The sequence below is a fragment of the Asparagus officinalis genome, chromosome 8 (assembly GCF_001876935.1).
Source record: "Asparagus officinalis chromosome 8, Aspof.V1, whole genome shotgun sequence".
Lineage (NCBI taxonomy): Eukaryota > Viridiplantae > Streptophyta > Magnoliopsida > Asparagales > Asparagaceae > Asparagus > Asparagus officinalis.
The window spans coordinates 125953391-125970716 of record NC_033801.1 but is presented as its reverse complement, the minus strand read 5'-3'; the positions used below and the strand labels follow the sequence as shown (position 1 = coordinate 125970716).

Genomic DNA, 17326 nt, shown 5'->3' with positions numbered 1-17326 from the left:
TATAACTAGGGTTTACAATCACTCACAACCTAAACCCTCAAACAAACTCTCAAATCCCTCACAATATCTCTCTACAAAAGGATGCTCAAAACTCTCAAAGTCGGCACGGAACGCCTCTGTGTTTTTCTTTTTCTTCGCAGCCTCACAAAAAACCAAAAGAAAACTCCTTTCCTCTCTGCCTGCGCACACCCTTTTGCACGCCGTTCTCCTCTGCAGCCGCAAAAACCAAGCCTTGCACAGCCGCTTCCTGAAACCCTAAGAACCGAATATATAGCTGCATGATATTAATCAATCGGGTGGGCCAGAGATCACGCGGCACGCGGAAACGAAATTGACTGCGTTTACAAATAATACGTAATCACATATTGTAGGCTATTGTAGGCCCCCACTCTCACGTGTTCATAATTCTCCACCTCGCTGATGTTTTTCCAAAACTGAGCCGATACCAACCAAAAACAAATGTCTCACTTGTTGTGTCCAGTACGAAGTGAAACAATTCATGACAACGGACTCAATCCACAACAAGTCTGGAACCCGAACAAGAGTCCAAACAATTTCACCCCCATCAAAATCAACTAATCTAAACCGGCTACATCTGAAAGACTGCCTACGTATCCTCTTGCCTAAGGAATCAAGCCGAACGTAGTTCAACCAAATGGCCGCCAACGGTCTCAACAATCACGAATGTGCAACAATTTTCGACAATGATCAAACTTGTTACTCGGAACCATCTTAGTGAGCATATCCGCCGTATTATCCTTCGTGTGGACTTTCATAATTTTCACATCGCCATCTTTAAGAACATCCCGAACGAAGTGATAATGAACGTCAATATGCTTCGTCCGCGCATGAAAAACCTGATTCTTTGCCAAATAGATAGCACTCATGCTATCACAATGAATAGTGATGGACCTCTACGATATACCAAGTTCTTCCAAAAGTCCTTGAAGCCAAATAGCCTCCTTCACAGCCTCCGTAACTGCCATATACTCTGCCTCCGTCGTAGACAAAGCCACCGTCGACTATAAGGTACATCTCCAACACACCGGCGCACTGGTCAAAGTGAACACATACCCCGTAGTAGACCGGTGCTTATCCAAATCTTCAGCGCACTGGTCAAAGTGAACACACACCGGCGCACTGGTCAAAGTGATCACATACCCCATAGTAGACCAACGCTTATCCAAATCTCCGGCATAATCCAAATCAACATAGCCAATGCGTAACTGCCCACCTGTAGTGTCCTGCTCATAAACCAAACCAACATTTAGCGTACATCGAATGTAGCTCAAAATCCATTTCACGGCGTCCCAATGACCCACTTCTGGATCGTGCATGTATCTTGAAATTATGCCCACCGCCTGTGACAAATCCGACCTCGTACATACCATTGCATACATCAAGCTTCCAACCGCACTCGCATATGGAGTCTTCGACATCAACTCTCGATCTTTAACTGTTTTTGGTGAAAGACCAGCTGAAAGTTTCAAATAGGCTCCCAAAGGTACACCAACTGACTTCGTATCCATGCTAACATGGAATCGCTGTAGAACCTTCTTTAAATAAGCCACCTGTGTCAAACAAATTCTGCCATTCTTCTTGTCTCTGCCGACCTCCATCCTTAGAATGCGTTTCGCCTCGCCCAAGTCCTTCATCTCAAACTCATTTAAAAGCTGAACTTTCAATTCATCTATAGCCGACCTGGAAATAGAAGCAACCAACATGTCATCGATATAGAGCAATAAATAAATGTACGCACCTCCTTTCAACTTGCGAAAATATACGCAAGGATCAAATCGAATCTGAGTGTACGAATGACCAATCATAAAACCATCGAATCACATATACCACTGTCGAGGAGACTGTTTCAAACCGTGTAACGATTTCTTCAATCTGCAAACTAATTTTTCCTTCCCTGCAGCTCGGAATCCTAATGGCTGAGTCATATATATTTCTTCATCAAGATCATCATGAAGAAATGCCGTCTTCACATCCAACTGATCTAACTCCAAACCACACTATGCCACCAAAGCTAGCAAAATCTGAATCGAAGAATGCTTCACCACCGGAGAAAAAACCTCATTATAGTCAATACCTTCCTCCTGTGCATAGCCCTTCACAACCAACCTAGCCTTAAACCTCAATGTAGTGCCCTCAATGCCCTCATTTTTCGTGTATACCCACTTGCAGCCAATTGCCTTTCACCCCTTTGGAAGCTCAACAAGCTCCCATGTATCGTTCTTATGAAGAGATTCCATCTCCTCCCACATAGCCACCTGCCATGAATCAGCCTCTGAACTCTGCTCGGCCTCTCTGAAAGTAGTAGGTACCAACTCATCGATACTCTCCACCGAAAGTGCATACGTAACTGTGTCGACATATTGTGTTGGCATCTGTATGTTTCTCCTCTGTCTTTGAACCATAATCAAATCCTGAACCTGAGTCGTCGGTCCCTGATCCTACATATTAGTACCCGTATCCTCCGTGTCACCGTCCTGCTCGCCTGGCGTCACCTTAATCGGCACTCTAATGGATACTGTACCATCTGGATAATGTGAAACTGTATCGATCTCTACCACCTGCGATATCTCCTTCGTCGGGTGGCTCTCCACCCGATGAGAGCTAGGAAGCTTCAAGATAGAAGCCTCATCAAACGTGACATCCCTACTCAGCATAATCTTCTTACTAACTGGATCCCAAAGCTTGTATCCCTTGACATCACTCTTGAATCCTACAAATATGACCTTCCTAACTCGAGGTTCTAACTTATCAGTTCTCACATGATAAAATGCAAAACACCCGAATACCTTGAGCTGGTCATAATCTCGTGCTGGCTCTCCTGAACATTTCTCCATAGGGGTTTTCCCCTCAATCGCAGATGAAGGCAGCCTATTAATTAGGTGGCTCGCATATGTAAGTACCTCAGCCCAAAAGATCTTCTCCAAACTACTCTACAACAATAAGCATCGCATATTCTCCAGTAAAGACCGATTCAACCCCTTTGCCACCCCATTCTGCTACGGTGTATGACTAACCGTGAAGTGCCCCTCTATGCCCTCGTCTCGACATAGCTACAGAAAGGGTTCTGAAGTATATTCACCACCGTTGTCGGATCGTAACGTCTTGATCTTTCTTTCAGTCTGCAGTTCCAACCTCTTCTTTCACTCCACGAATATATCTAGGACTTCACTCTTCTTCGTCATGGTGTACACCCAATAACGCTAAGAATAGTCATCAACGAACGTGACGAACCAATATCGACTACCAAGTGATGCAGTCTTGGTGGGACCCCAAACGTCTGTGTGCACGTAGTCTAGGATACCCCTCGTCTGATGAATGGCAGTCCCAAACTTCACCTTCGTCTTCTTACCAAGAACACAGTTCTCACAGAACTCAATCTTTTTACTCTTGGCTCCCTTCAATAGCCCCTGCTTGCACAATATCTGCAGTGACTTTTTACCTGTGTGTCCCAACCTATAGTGCCAAAGTCTACTCATGTCCGCTTCTGAAATAGCCGAAGCAGCCTGACCAATCTCAGTGCTTCCTTTCAGATAATACAAATTTTGATTGCGGACTCCCTTCATCATCACCAATGATCCCTTAGTAACATTCGCTACAGCGTTTTCGAAAGTCATCTTGAATCCCTTCGCCTCCAAAGCTCCAACTGAAATAAGATTTTTCTTCAGTTGAGGTACAAATCTCACCTCCTTCAACTCACGGACTACTCCATCGTGCATCCTAATCCGCATGGTACATATCCCACAAACATCACATGATTGATCATTTCCCATGACAACAACACCCCCGTCGACTTTCTCAAAAGATGCAAACCAGTCCCGCCTAGGGGTCACATGATAAGTAGCGCCGGAATCAAGCATCCAATCTGACGCATCCACATAGTTCACCTCCGGAGTAATCAGTAGAGAAAAGCACGAATCATCGGAATCATCGCCTTTCGCAACGTTCACCTCATTGGCCTTCGGGCCCTTTTTCTTACCATTCTCCTTCTCCTTGAGCTTCGGGCAATCTCTCTTCCAATGTCCCTGCTCATTACAGAATGTATATTGGTTCTTTGCTAATTAGTGGCGGCTTCTTGACTTTGATCTTCCTCTATTACCACCTTTCGGATATGGGATTCTACCTCTCGTCGATAAGGCCTCACCTGAAGTGCTAGCACGGGAAGTCTCCTTGTCCTTCCTCCTCAAATCGTAATTGGTCAATGCGTTAGTCACTTTACTATAGCTGATAGAAGATCTCCCGTTCAACAAAGTGAGCATGAAGGTATCATACTCCTCATCCGGTAAGAAGCCCAATAAAATAATCGCCTTGTACTCATCCGATATCTTCTCATCAACATTCGCCAAATCCGACCATAACTTAGTGTAGTTGTTTACATGAGCCGCTAGCGAGGTGTCTCTGGACATCTGAAATCTGAAGAGTCTTCGCAGCAAGTGAAACCTGTTCTCAACACTCTTTATGAGATACTTGTTGTTGAGAATTTTCCATATCTTCATTGCAGACGTCACTCCAATCACATCATATTTTAGCTCCTATTCCAAACAGGACCTGATCACCCCACAAGCATTCCTATTCATCTTCTCCCATACCACCTCTTCATATTTAGGTGGCCTCTCGTGGACCATAATGGTCTCTTCTAAATTCTGAGCATTGAGCGCATCCTGTATGTCGCTCATCCACAAACCAAAGTTAATTTGACCGTCATACTTCATCACACTAATCTTAGTGTTCTAAAAACCAACTTGTATTGTACTCACCATCGACTTGCTGCTTTTATCTTCTTTTCCCATTATAAACTAACTCCAAATTATAGAGAAAGAACAAATTTAATAGAAATTAGGAACCACCAACTGAACCCTAGATCGGATTCCAAATAGATCTTTTATTCACACGAGGAAAGCGAAATCTCCAACGGTAACTTCAAATTCTATCTCCACCGAAGCCTAGAGCTCTAAGAACCAAGCTTCTAACTAAATCTTCCTCCACCTAATCCAAAACACCCTAGATCTGAAATCTGGGCTCTGATACCACTTGTTGTGCGCAGTGAAAATTTCGGCAGCACTTCGGCAGCACAACAAGAGAGTCAGGTCGCAATAAGAATTCCTGTCTCACCATCGGCAGCACAACAAGAGAGTCAGGTCGCAATAAGAATTCCTGTCTCACCAAGAAAACAAGAATCTGAAGCAAAATATCTCAACCAAGTGACCAAGAAAACAAGAATCTGAAGCAAAATATCTCAACCAAGTGAGATATCAGCTCTTCCTCTCATTAGTTCAAGGACTGACCTGTAGAGGGAACCTAAAAGCTATTACAAATCACACAAATAACGATACAACCAATTTTACGCGGTTCGACAAATTGCCTACGTCCACGGGACAAGGAGGGGGGAGATCTACTAATAGAGAGATAGAATACAATTAGAATTTACAATCACTCACAACCTAAGCTCTCAAACAAACTCTCAAATCCCTCACAATATCTCTCTATAAAAGGATGCTCAAAACTCTCAAAGTCGGCACAGAACGCCTCTGTGTTTTTCTTTTTCTTCGCAGCCGCACAAAAAACCAAAAGAAAACTCCTTTGCTCTCTGCCTGCGCACACCCTTTTGCACGCCGTTCTCCTCCCCAGCCGCAAAAACCAAGCCTTGCACAGCCGCTTCCTGAAACCCTAAGAACCGAATATATAGTTGCATGATATTAATCAATCGGGTGGGCTAGAGATCACGCAGCACGCGGAAACGAAATTGACCGTGTTTACAAATAATGCGTAATCACATATTGTAGGCTATTGTAGGCCCCCACTCTCACGTGTTCACATTTTCATCTAAAAATAGGAAACCATATTATCCATTATTGGTTCAACTATTTTATGTCAATATCTCTAGATATGAAACCGATGGTCACTCGAATGTTCTTAACACTCTTGTGAAGGGAATTGAAATTAATATGACTCCTAAGAAATTTGGTAGAATTTTTAATATTCCTTTTCAAGGTGTTAGTCTTTCATCTATTAGAATGAATGATGAAAATTTGCTTGCTAATCACATTTTCCTTCCCGGTTATGGCAACCCTCTCAATAATTCAAATAAACTTAGGCCTATTCCTAGGTTTATAGCTCGAAGCTTTCATTTTATATCTCTTGACCTAGCCAAAGCCCTCTATGCAATTATGGCAAACATAAAAGTAATTAAATTGGGCTGAGGTATTTTATGAAAATCTTTCAGTCTTTCCTAAGGGATCTCTTCCTTTTGGAACTTTTCTTACGAGAATATTTGAGGCGTATCATGTTAATTTAGAATCTGAAACTTCTAAGATCCATTCTATCGATCTTTTTGATTCCAATGCCTTAACTCGGATGTAACTAACCAATTTTAAAATTCACCAAGATGAACCTCAACCTCAACCAGAACAACACCCCCAACATATACCACAAGCCACTGATGAAGTTGGACCCTCTTCTAGTCACATTCCACCACCAATGAAAGAACCTTCTTGCTTCTCCGACGCACAATACAATACATTGTCAGCTAGAATACTTGATTTGGAATCGGGACAAAAAGCTTTGTATGATCAAAATGTGCTTATGCTGAAAAGTCAAGAAGCATTAACCAACAAATTTGATATTCTGGAAATAAAGTTTGACACAATGAATATGAAGATTAATACCTTGGACATGAAGCTCAGTGCCTACCTCCAAGGAAATCAACCTCTACCAGGACCATCAAGTTAGAAGGCTATGCATGCATCATTTAGAATAGTTTCAGTCTGTTATGTTAAATACAATTAAGTACTTATTTTATTTGGGTGTTTAAATTATATTAAAAACTATGTTTTGATGTTTGCTTAGACGTATGTATTTTGCTACAATGTTTATGTTTGTGTGTTCCAACTATGTATGAATTTGTGCTTTTCAAGGAGTTTTGTATATGGATTCAAGAAAAGGTTTCTCTCGATTGTGAGAGGTGTAATCTCTTGGTGAAGAGATTGGTTGTAATTTGCAAGGACTTGCAAATTGGTCAGGTTTGGTTTTGTTTTGATTTTATAAATTTTTCAAAATCATAGTGGAAACTCTCAAGCAGGATTTGCTTAGAGACTGGATGTACACCTGGGAGGTGGAACAAGTATAAAATTCTGTGTTTGTGATTGTGATTTTCTGTGATGATGCTTTCTTCTTTGCAAATTATAATCTTCCTTGCATAAATTTTTAAAGAAACACTATTCACCCCCCTCTAGTGTTTAAGTGTTATTAGGTCAGATCCTACACAGTGAGATAATTATTACAATATTGTGTTTGAGAGCATTACACCCACGTCAAGGTTCATATTTCACATAAAGATGCGCATTAAGAAAAAACTTAGTAACTCTTTCCATGTTCCACTTAAAATGCCTTGCTTTGAAGAAATTTTTTGGATCTAACAAAATACAACAGACTATCCTAATAAGCTCAGAATACTATCAATATCATCCAAATCAAACCCACAAGAATCTGAAGTACTCCATGAAGGGATCGGTAGAACATTGAGCAGATGGGCATTGCCCATGTCCTCTTCGATGTTTTCCTCGATCAATGAAGAGCAATTCTCACTGAGGGAGCTCAAATTTTCTTCACTCAGATCAATAACAGGGTCGAGGGAGCCGAGGGAGTTAGGCTTGCTCGTATTACTTGATTCTGTGTAAGAATCCTTAGGCTCAAAGATAAGCAAGTTGGACTCCTTTGATGAAGAGTTTAGAATAATTTGTGGAGTTGTGTCTAACATTGGAGGGTTGCAAGTGTGCTGGTTATTATAGATGACCTTGAATAATTGATAGTAGTCATCGCATTCCTCTTGCTGAATTTGTTTGGTGGCTAGGCATCCTTGTTCATCTCTGTATGTGCATCTATAGTAGCTCCTGTATTTCATAATTACAAAAAATACAACATTAAAACATTACTATTTTTAACAATTAATTAAGAGAAAGCTAAGATATGCACTCTTTTCAGTGAAAATTTATTAATCTTTAGCTCTTAAATAGTTCTTCTCAAACATTTACTCTTGTTTTATGTGTGACACGTGAATTTGAGGAGTACTAGAAAGACAATATCCTTAACTTTCATCTTTTGATCATAAATAAACAATCTTGAATCTGTATAATTGCATCACCTCCATTATTATTCTCATGACTTGTCCCCTTAAACTTACGCACAAAGCATCTAGTTATTTTTAATAGACTAAAGGAGAGGAGTCAAATGCATTATAATAACATGGAATAAGATCCTAGTTCCATGGTGAATGAGTTTCTATCAATGATTAGATTATCATTCTACCTAGCAATTCTTTCAATAGAAGACAAGCTATTTTTTCCAATACGGTACGGTGAGTTAGCACATATTGGACATGTAATTAGTTTAATTTTCTTTTGGGTGAAAAACAATGTATTTATCGTTTTCCTCGCAGTTAGCGTATCCTAGGATTTTCTGTCCCTAATTACCTAACGTTATTCTTTATCATCTGAGCCGGTATATATGCCTCCAATTTAATTGGGATCGGCCTACAATATTTAATGGACTGGCTCCGTACATTCGAGGATTATAATTAGATCTGACTTAAATTCTATGCATAATTAATCTATCTATGTAGCAAATGCTAATAGCGTTAAACATTCAATCAGCGTACGTCTCAATTAATTAGCTAACCTTGGGTGCTTGGAATTATGAATCATCTTCTGCCCATACTTCCTCCATTGATGACCATCATGATGAGGGGCAGGTGTAACTATGGTCCGTGAATTATTCATAGGCTTCCTATTAAAAAGAACGATGAAACAAGAAATTAAACGTAAGCAAACATACAACTGATGTATAAACATAAGACAATTATAACAAGTAGGAAGGAAAACTAATTACTTTTTCTTTTGAACTCTCTCCTCCCGGTCATCACCGGAGGAACCGGCCACCGCCCGCCTCTTCTTGCCGGAGACGATGGCGGCATCAGCAGTACTCTCCTTATGTTCGAGGATTGAAAGGGCAGATGCAAGTGCTCGCTGTACTCCTTCGGTGAGATCGGTTGCTTCAGTACTGTGAAGCTTGAGATGAGAGTGAAGGAGGTTGATTAGCATCTTTCCTCTACTAATCTCTCGTATTGCTCTCCTCATTGAGGACTGAGAAGCCATAGTGTCGTATTTTCTAAAGTACGTCACTATTTATGTGTGAAGGTTTTGAAGGTAGGTTTGACGAGTAAGCAGTTTTTTTTTTGTTGTTGTGGTCTATACACAATTGCAAGGTGCTCATCTCTTTCTTACTCATTTCCTCCCTCTTTATTATTCTACAGGAAACCTGCCTGATTTCTTCTATGTGTCACATCACAAACTTAATATTAGCCACCCACTTTATCTCACTCCCTTCTTGTGGGGATGATTTGCTTCCTAAGAAAAAAGGACTGAAAATTGAGAGAAGCTCCATCTACAGCCTGTGTTAATCTTTTAGTAATACAAACATATGCATAGAAAATCAAACGCGGTCAACGCAGATAGTCTACGAATGCAATGGTAATATATACGGCCAACACCTCCCAAATCCCCAGTTCGATCATGTCTATCTAACCTGGGGTGCGAGAATGAAAGGTGGAACCCATTACACCCCAGGACTTATTTGGTAGAAAAAGTTTATAAGTGACAACAATTGACAAATTATCATGTGTTAATAACTTTTAAAGTACTGAATATAAACATGTGCTACACTTTTCACATAAGGATAGGCAAAAGAGTGAAATGTTGCGCGTCGGCGGAAGCGTGCGCACAAATCAAACGAGTCGTCGAGCAATGAGAGGAGAAACAACTAACAAGTGCACTTCACAAAAGAACGGTCAAAATTAATCACAAACACAAAGATTTACGTGGTTCGGCAATTGCATACGTCCACGGGGAGAGGATGTGGAGATTTCACTATATGGAGGAAAAATACAATGGGTTACAACTCTCTTAAATACTCAAAATAACTCTAACCAATAATCTCTCACTCCCTCATAATAATCTCCCTCTCAAAGTGCTCAAAATACTCTTTTTTCTCTGATAATAATCTCTTCTAAAACGTTCTATAAATATAGAAACCCCTAAAATCAAAATAGACCAGGAATCCAATAATTCTAAAATCAAAACCAAAACAAACTATGAATCATGTTTGGCCCAATAACCTGCTATCCAACAATTCTCCACATCAACGAAGTGTTCCCAAAACTGAGCCGACACCAACAAGAGCATCAATGTGTCGTCTCTCCAAATCTGGCTGCACCAATGTGGTTACCTACGTACCCCTCTTCCATGGGATCAAGCCGCCCGTAGTTCCTCCAAATGGCCTCAACAAGCCTCAACAAGCATGAATCTATAACAAGCTTCTACACACCAATTTCTCCTTTCCTACAGCTCGAAACCCCAATGACTGAGTTATATAAAAAATTTTATTAAGATCACCATGAAGAAAGGTTATTTTTACATCTAACTATTCCAATTCCAATTCATATTGTGCCACCAGAGCTAGCAAGATCCGAATTGAAGAGTACTTCACCATCGAAGAAAATACTTCATTGTAGTCAATGCCTTCTTCCTGTGCATAACCCTTTACTACTAATCTAGCTTTGTGCCTCACCGGAGTGCCCTAAATGCCCTCCTTCTTGGTATACACCCATTTGCAACCAATTACCTTCCGTCCATTTGGAAGCCCGACAAGCTCTCATGTGTCGTTCTTCTGAAGAGACTATATCTCCTCCTGCATAGCTTCCTACCACAAATCAGCATCTGAATTCTGATCAACCTCTCTGAATGCAGTAGGAACCATCTCATCGATACTCTCTATCGGAAGTGTATACGTAACCACTGTATCTGTATACCACGCTAGCAACCGTATGTCTCTCCTCGGTCTCCGAACTATAATCGAATCCTGAACCTGAGCCGTCGGTCCCTGATCCTGCTCTGTCATATATGTATCCTCCAAATCATCACCGTGCTCACCTAGCATTACCTCAATCGGCACTCTAATGGATACTGTATCATCTGGACTCTGTGGAGCTACATCAATCTCCACTACCTGTAATATCTCCTCTGTCGGGATGCTCTCCACCTAATGAGAGCTGAGAAGCTTCAAGATCGAAGCCTCATCGAAAGTGACGTCTCTACTCAGTACAATCTTCTTCTCATCTGGATCCCAAAGCTTATATCTGTTAGACCCTAGAGGGGGGTGATTAGGGTCTTATGCTAATCTAATCCGATTAAATGCCAATTAAAATTAATTATCAAGTTATCCTAGCAAGTATGAAATACGACAAGATATATGAGCTAGGATAAGCAATATGAACAATGAGATATATCCTATATGATAGAAATATATGTAAGGATATATAAACAACACAAGGGTAAACAATCTAAACAAAATAGTGGATGATATAGAAATGAGCAATGCACAATGGCGATATAATATATGAACATAAATATGAATGAACGCCAAAGCACACTCAAACAAGCAATATGATCACGGAGTTCGGACCTTCCGTCCTACGTCTCCGCTCCCCACTCCCGGGGAGAAATCCATTATCACAACCGGGTTTTCTACGCTCACCCGAATAACATTTACAACCACACTATGTCGGTTTTCAACGCTCACCGAATAACGTTCACTCCTCACACTCGGTTTTCTAGTTCACCGAAAACTTCACAACACACTTTAAAGCTAGAAATGAGTTTAGAAAACTTCTCAATAGATGACAAGAGATGGAGGGAGAATAATTGATTGCTCAAACTCCAATAGATGATCTCCTCAAGCTCTTGTGGAATTTTCTTCACAAACAAACTCTTGAAACAAACTTAAAAACCCTTCAACAAACTTGTAAAACTCTTTTTAAAACTTTCTTAAACATCAATAAGAAACAATGAAAGTTGAAGGCTTTTTATAGCCTCTTAAATCAGCCACAAACCCCCAAAAACCGAAAATATCTAAAACTAGCCGTTACTAGCCGTTATAGGCTGAAAAGACCAAAATACCCCTAAATTTAGCATTCTGGAAATTTACATATCTGGCTTTATAAAATCAATTAAAAATAGTAAATCAACTCTAAAAATTATGAAATTTTGAGGGAAGGTTCTAGACATGTAGAAGAACATGTTAGAGAAATAATTTATGAAAAATAATTTATCATTTGAGAGAAATAAATATTTGAACACAGATATACAGTTTCTGAAAATCTGCTGACATACACGATTTTGTAAAATCAATTGGGTACAGTAAATCAACTCCAAAAATAGTAAAATTTTGAGGGAAGTTTATAAACATGTATATAAACAAGTCAAAGAAAGAATTTCTTGAATATCACTTCCCATTTATGAAAACCCATCTGTTTTGTAAGTGTGTCCAAAGCATGAAAACTCAAAACCATGCATGTATATATATAACTATATATATACATAGAAACCAAATACGTGTGTGTATATGATATTGAGCTTAAGGTACTTAACACACATAATATAAAATCTAAACTAGATTACCCAAGCTTGATCTTGATCTTCATTGTAGCTCAACTTGGTACACATGCGGATGAAGCTTGAACTTGATCTTTAACTTTGAACTCTATTCCATCCATCCTCCAACTCGTTGTTTGTCTATAATAAATAGAAATATACTAACACTAGACAAACAATATTAGTGGTAAATTGTTTGTTAAACATCATCAAAACAAAGAGGCCAACAATCTCCCCCTTTTTGATGATGACAAACAATTTACAAAAAAGATATATGCATGAAAGGAAATGAATATACAAAGTATAATGTATCATAAAAAGATATATGCATGAAGGGAAATGAATATACAAGATATATCATGCATATAAGCAAGAAAGAATATGCATATACTCACAATATTTCTCCCCCTTTGACAACATCAAAAAGGGGACAAAGAATTAAGAGAGCGAAAGCTCCCCCTATCAATAAGCATAGGTGAGTATAACATATAGAAAGATATAGGGATTGCTCCCCCTATCAAAATGCCATATAGAATATATGAAATGAGGATCAAGGCAAACATATGTGAGCAAGCATAGATGCTAAAAAACAACTCACATACAAAACGATAATGAGAACTGAGAATCATGCAAAAAGAGTTTTCGAATGAAAACAAATCAACCAAATGAAATCATAAATCAACTATTTAAACCAAAAATGATGTTTGATCAACAAAAAAATCTTTTGTAAGACTTGATCAAACCACTCATAGAATACATTATAAAGCATATTTAAAATTTGAATCATCTATTTGTGCTTATATAATGAATTCAAAATAACAAATCAAAGCAAAATTTTCATAGCTCAAAAGTAACTCATGAACTATGGATTTGAAAAACTAAAAATCATCTTTGATTTTCAAAAATCAAGAGAGGCAACTATATCTAGCTCTTGAGCTAGTATCAACCCATATAAATATGTTTAGCACCCGGTAAACAATGTTTGGGAATAAACACCCAATAACTCCGGAGGGTTATATAAACATAGTCCTCTCATCAAAACAAAAATAATAATCATGAAAACAAAAGATTTAAAAAAATTTTCATAATCAAAATATTTTAAGACATAATTTTAAAACCAAGAAAGGAAAAAGTATGAACACTAAAATTCTTGGTTTAAAATTTAAATTTGTTTTGGTACCCAAGAACTCTTGGTACCAAAAGATTTAGGGACATAACCCCTATCATTTAAGCTCAAAGCCCTAGGGTTATGAACCCTCTTAGGCATATATGGTGCACTAACATGGTCAAAACAATATTCATTCAAATGACCCTTCCGATTGCAATTTGTGCAATGAAAGAGATCCATTTGTATTTGTGGACCATTAGTTCGTGCACGGGAATCATTTGCAAATAAAGATTTTCTTTTAAAATTATTTTGCAAATGAGAAACATTCTTAAACAATGGTCTATTTGGAACATATTGCAATTTAGAAGCTTTTTGTATATCAAAACAAAATTTAGCAAGATGTCCACAAACCTACCACAAACATCACAATTAAAAACATGTGGTCTATTGAAAGCATTTGTCAAATAAGATTTTCTTTTCAAATCAAAGCAATATTTGGCCAAATGACCAAAACGACCACAATGATCACACTTGAACACACTAGCATGCTTATGATGAACTATGTGAGAATGAGCATGTGAATGTGTAAGTGCACAAGATGAAGAAGCTACATGAGATGCACAAGGAGCATTTGAATTCTTAAGTTTGTGTGCATCATAACAAAACTTAGCTAAATGACCTTGACGGCCGCAAATAGAACACTTATAAGTTTTGCTATACATGTGTGCATAATGAGTGGATGATTTCTTAGACTTGGAACACATATCCATAAGCTTCTTATGATTATTAATGCATGTTTTCAAAGTTGAATCTAAAGATGAAATACTATTTTTCATAAGATTCAAATCCTCATTTTTAGGCACATATGCATTTTTAGAAGTAGAACATAAATAGTCATTTATAAAAGAAGCTGTATCAATCTTTATGTTCTCTACTTCTAACATGGCATCAATCTTGGCATGAGATAGGCTAGCAATAGATGAGATCAAATTTTTATTTTCCAAATTTAATAAGTCATTGCTTTCTTTAAGCATAGTATTTTCATTTTCAATGACATCAAATTTGGACACTAGCTTCTCATGATCGGATTTTAAATTATCATGCTTGTATTGTAAATCAACAAAATCTTTATGCAATTTGTTAAAGGCATGCAACAATTTTTTACTAGCACAAGCAAGTTCATCACTAGATAAATCATTAGTGGTTTCGAACTCGCAAACCTCACTAGGGCTATCGCCTAGTGGCCGTGTGCATGAAGCTCCGTATGAACTTGAAGCCGGATCCTCCAAAGCTTGTCGGATCGCCTCCAAGTCCCCTTGATGTGCTTCTATAAATTTTCAAAGTTTGTAAGCACTATCAAAATGAACAAACTTATTAGACATATATGAATTAAAAGCATTTAGCAAATATTCTAACAAAATATTGTTCATTGTAAACATACGATGATCATTCTTATTCCATTTGGATTTCTCCAAAGTGGGCACAATATAAGCATCATCTATAATTTCCCATAAATCAAAGTGTTTAGATTGAACAAAAAGTTTAAATCTAACACACCATTGGGCATAGGGGAAATTATCTAATCTAGGAGCAATATTGATGGCATAACCTAAACCATGCATATCCATAATATAAAAGGCAAGCAAGATACAAATAAAGCTTAAAATTAGATTAGCACAACAAGCTAATTTGGATCTTTAACTCAAGACGATTAGACCTTAAATCAAAGAGCACCAATCTCTGATACCAATTGTTAGATCCTAGAGGGGGGTGATTAGGGTCTTATGCTAATCTAATCTGATTAAATGCCAATTAAAATTAATTATCAAGTTATCCTAGCAAGTATGAAAGACGACAAGATATATGAGCTAGGATAAGCAATATGAACAATGAGATATATCATATATGATAGAAATATATGCAAGGATATATAAACAACACAAGGGTAAACAATCTAAACAAAATAGTGGATGATATAGAAATGAGCAATGCACAATGGCGATATAATATATGAACATAAATATGAATGAACGCCAAAGCACACTCAAACAAGCAATATGATCACGGAGTTCGGACCTTCCGTCCTACGTCTCCGCTCCCCACTCCCGGGGAGAAATCCATTATCACAACCGGGTTTTCTACGCTCACCCGAATAACGTTTACAACCACACTATGTCGGTTTTCAACGCTCACCGAATAACGTTCACTCCTCACACTCGGTTTTCTAGTTCACCGAAAACTTCACAACACACTTGGTTTTCTAGCTCACCGAAAACCTTACAACACTCACAATGTAACAAATATAAATTTGTTCTCTATAATAGATGAGAACTCAATTAAGCACAACTCAATGTTACAATCCCTCACAACCCTAATATACTATGTATGCAAATACTATAAGCTCAAGTGGGTGTGTGTAACATGCGGATGAAGCTTGAACTTGATCTTTAACTTTGAATTGCAAGGCTTCAACCCGACATTCCACCAACCTCCATTTGATATGATTGTTATGGCGCAATCCATCCATCCTCCAACTCGTTGTTTGTCTATAATAAATAGAAATATACTAACACTAGACAAACAATATTAGTGGTAAATTGTTTGTTAAACATCATCAAAACAAAGAGGCCAACAATATCCTTTAACACCATGCTTGAATACCACAAATATGACCTTCCTATCTCGCAGTTCTAACTTATCAGTCTTTACATGATAAAATGTAGGGCACCCAAATACCTTGAGCTGATCATAGTCGTGTGTTGGGTCTTCCAACCACATCTCCATAGAGGTTTTTCCCTCAATCACAGATGAATGTAGCCTATGAATAAGGTGGCTCGCATATGAAAATACCTCAGTCCAAAATATCTTCTCCAAACCACTTTGCGATCACAAACATCGGATCTTCTCCAACAAAGACCGATTCAACCTCTCTGTCACTCTATTCTGTTGCGATATATGACTAACTGTGAAGTACCTTTCTATGTACTTATATCGACATAGCTGCTGAAAGGGGTCTGAAGTATACTCGCCGCCGTTGTCGTATCTCAACGTCTTGATCTTTCTCCATGACTGCAGTTTCAATCTTCTCTTCTACTCCACAAATATCTCTAGGACTTCACTCTTCTTCGCATGGTGTACACCTAACAATGTCTAGAATAGTCATCTACAAACGTGACAAACCAATGTCGATCACTAAGTGATGCCATCTTGGTATGACCCTAAACATCCGTGTGCACATTGTCCAAGATGCTTATCATCCTATGAATGGTTGTCCCGAACTTCACTTTAGTCTTCTTTCTAAGAGCACAATGCTCACAAAATTCAATCTTCTCACTCTTGGCTTCCTTCAATAGCCCCTGCTTGTATAGCACCTGCAGTGACTTTTCACCTGTGTGCCCTAATCTGTAGTGCCAAAGTATGCTCGTGTCCGCCTCTAAAACTACTGAAGCTACCTGGCCAATCTCGGTGCTTCTCTTCAGATAATATAGATTCTTATTGTACACTCCCTTCATTACTACTAAAGATCCCTTAATAACTTTTGCTACATCATTCTCAAAAGTCACCTTGAATCCCTTTTCCCCCAAAGCTCCAACAAAAATAAAATTCTTCTTCAGCTGAGGAACAAATCTTACTTTATTTAACTCACGAACAACTCCGTCGTGCATCTAAATCCTAACGGCACCTATCCCACAAATGTCACAGGACTGACCATTTCCCA

At 38.6% G+C, this 17326-nt stretch overlaps 1 protein-coding gene across 1 annotated transcript; it reads right to left on the bottom strand.

Annotated features, from left to right (window-relative positions):
• Positions 7360 to 9245, bottom strand: LOC109820043 (probable WRKY transcription factor 46). The gene is made up of 3 exons (XM_020386099.1): positions 8902 to 9245; positions 8692 to 8799; positions 7360 to 7907 (listed from the first exon to the last, which is right to left on the bottom strand). Exons 1-3 carry the CDS (start codon positions 9165 to 9167, stop codon positions 7448 to 7450), a joined length of 834 nt encoding a protein of 277 aa, XP_020241688.1. The 5' UTR covers positions 9168 to 9245; the 3' UTR covers positions 7360 to 7447.

Excerpts from the sequence above, each read along its gene's own strand:
- LOC109820043 (XM_020386099.1), bottom strand. The coding sequence starts at position 9,167 with ATGGCTTCTCAGTCCTCAATGAGGAGAGCAATACGAGAGATTAGTAGA. Across the intron at positions 8,800-8,901 it reads GAGAGAGTTCAAAAGAAAAA|GAAGCCTATGAATAATTCAC; the intron begins GTAATTAGTTTT and ends TCTTTTTAATAG. Across the intron at positions 7,908-8,691 it reads CATAATTCCAAGCACCCAAG|GAGCTACTATAGATGCACAT; the intron begins GTTAGCTAATTA and ends TATGAAATACAG.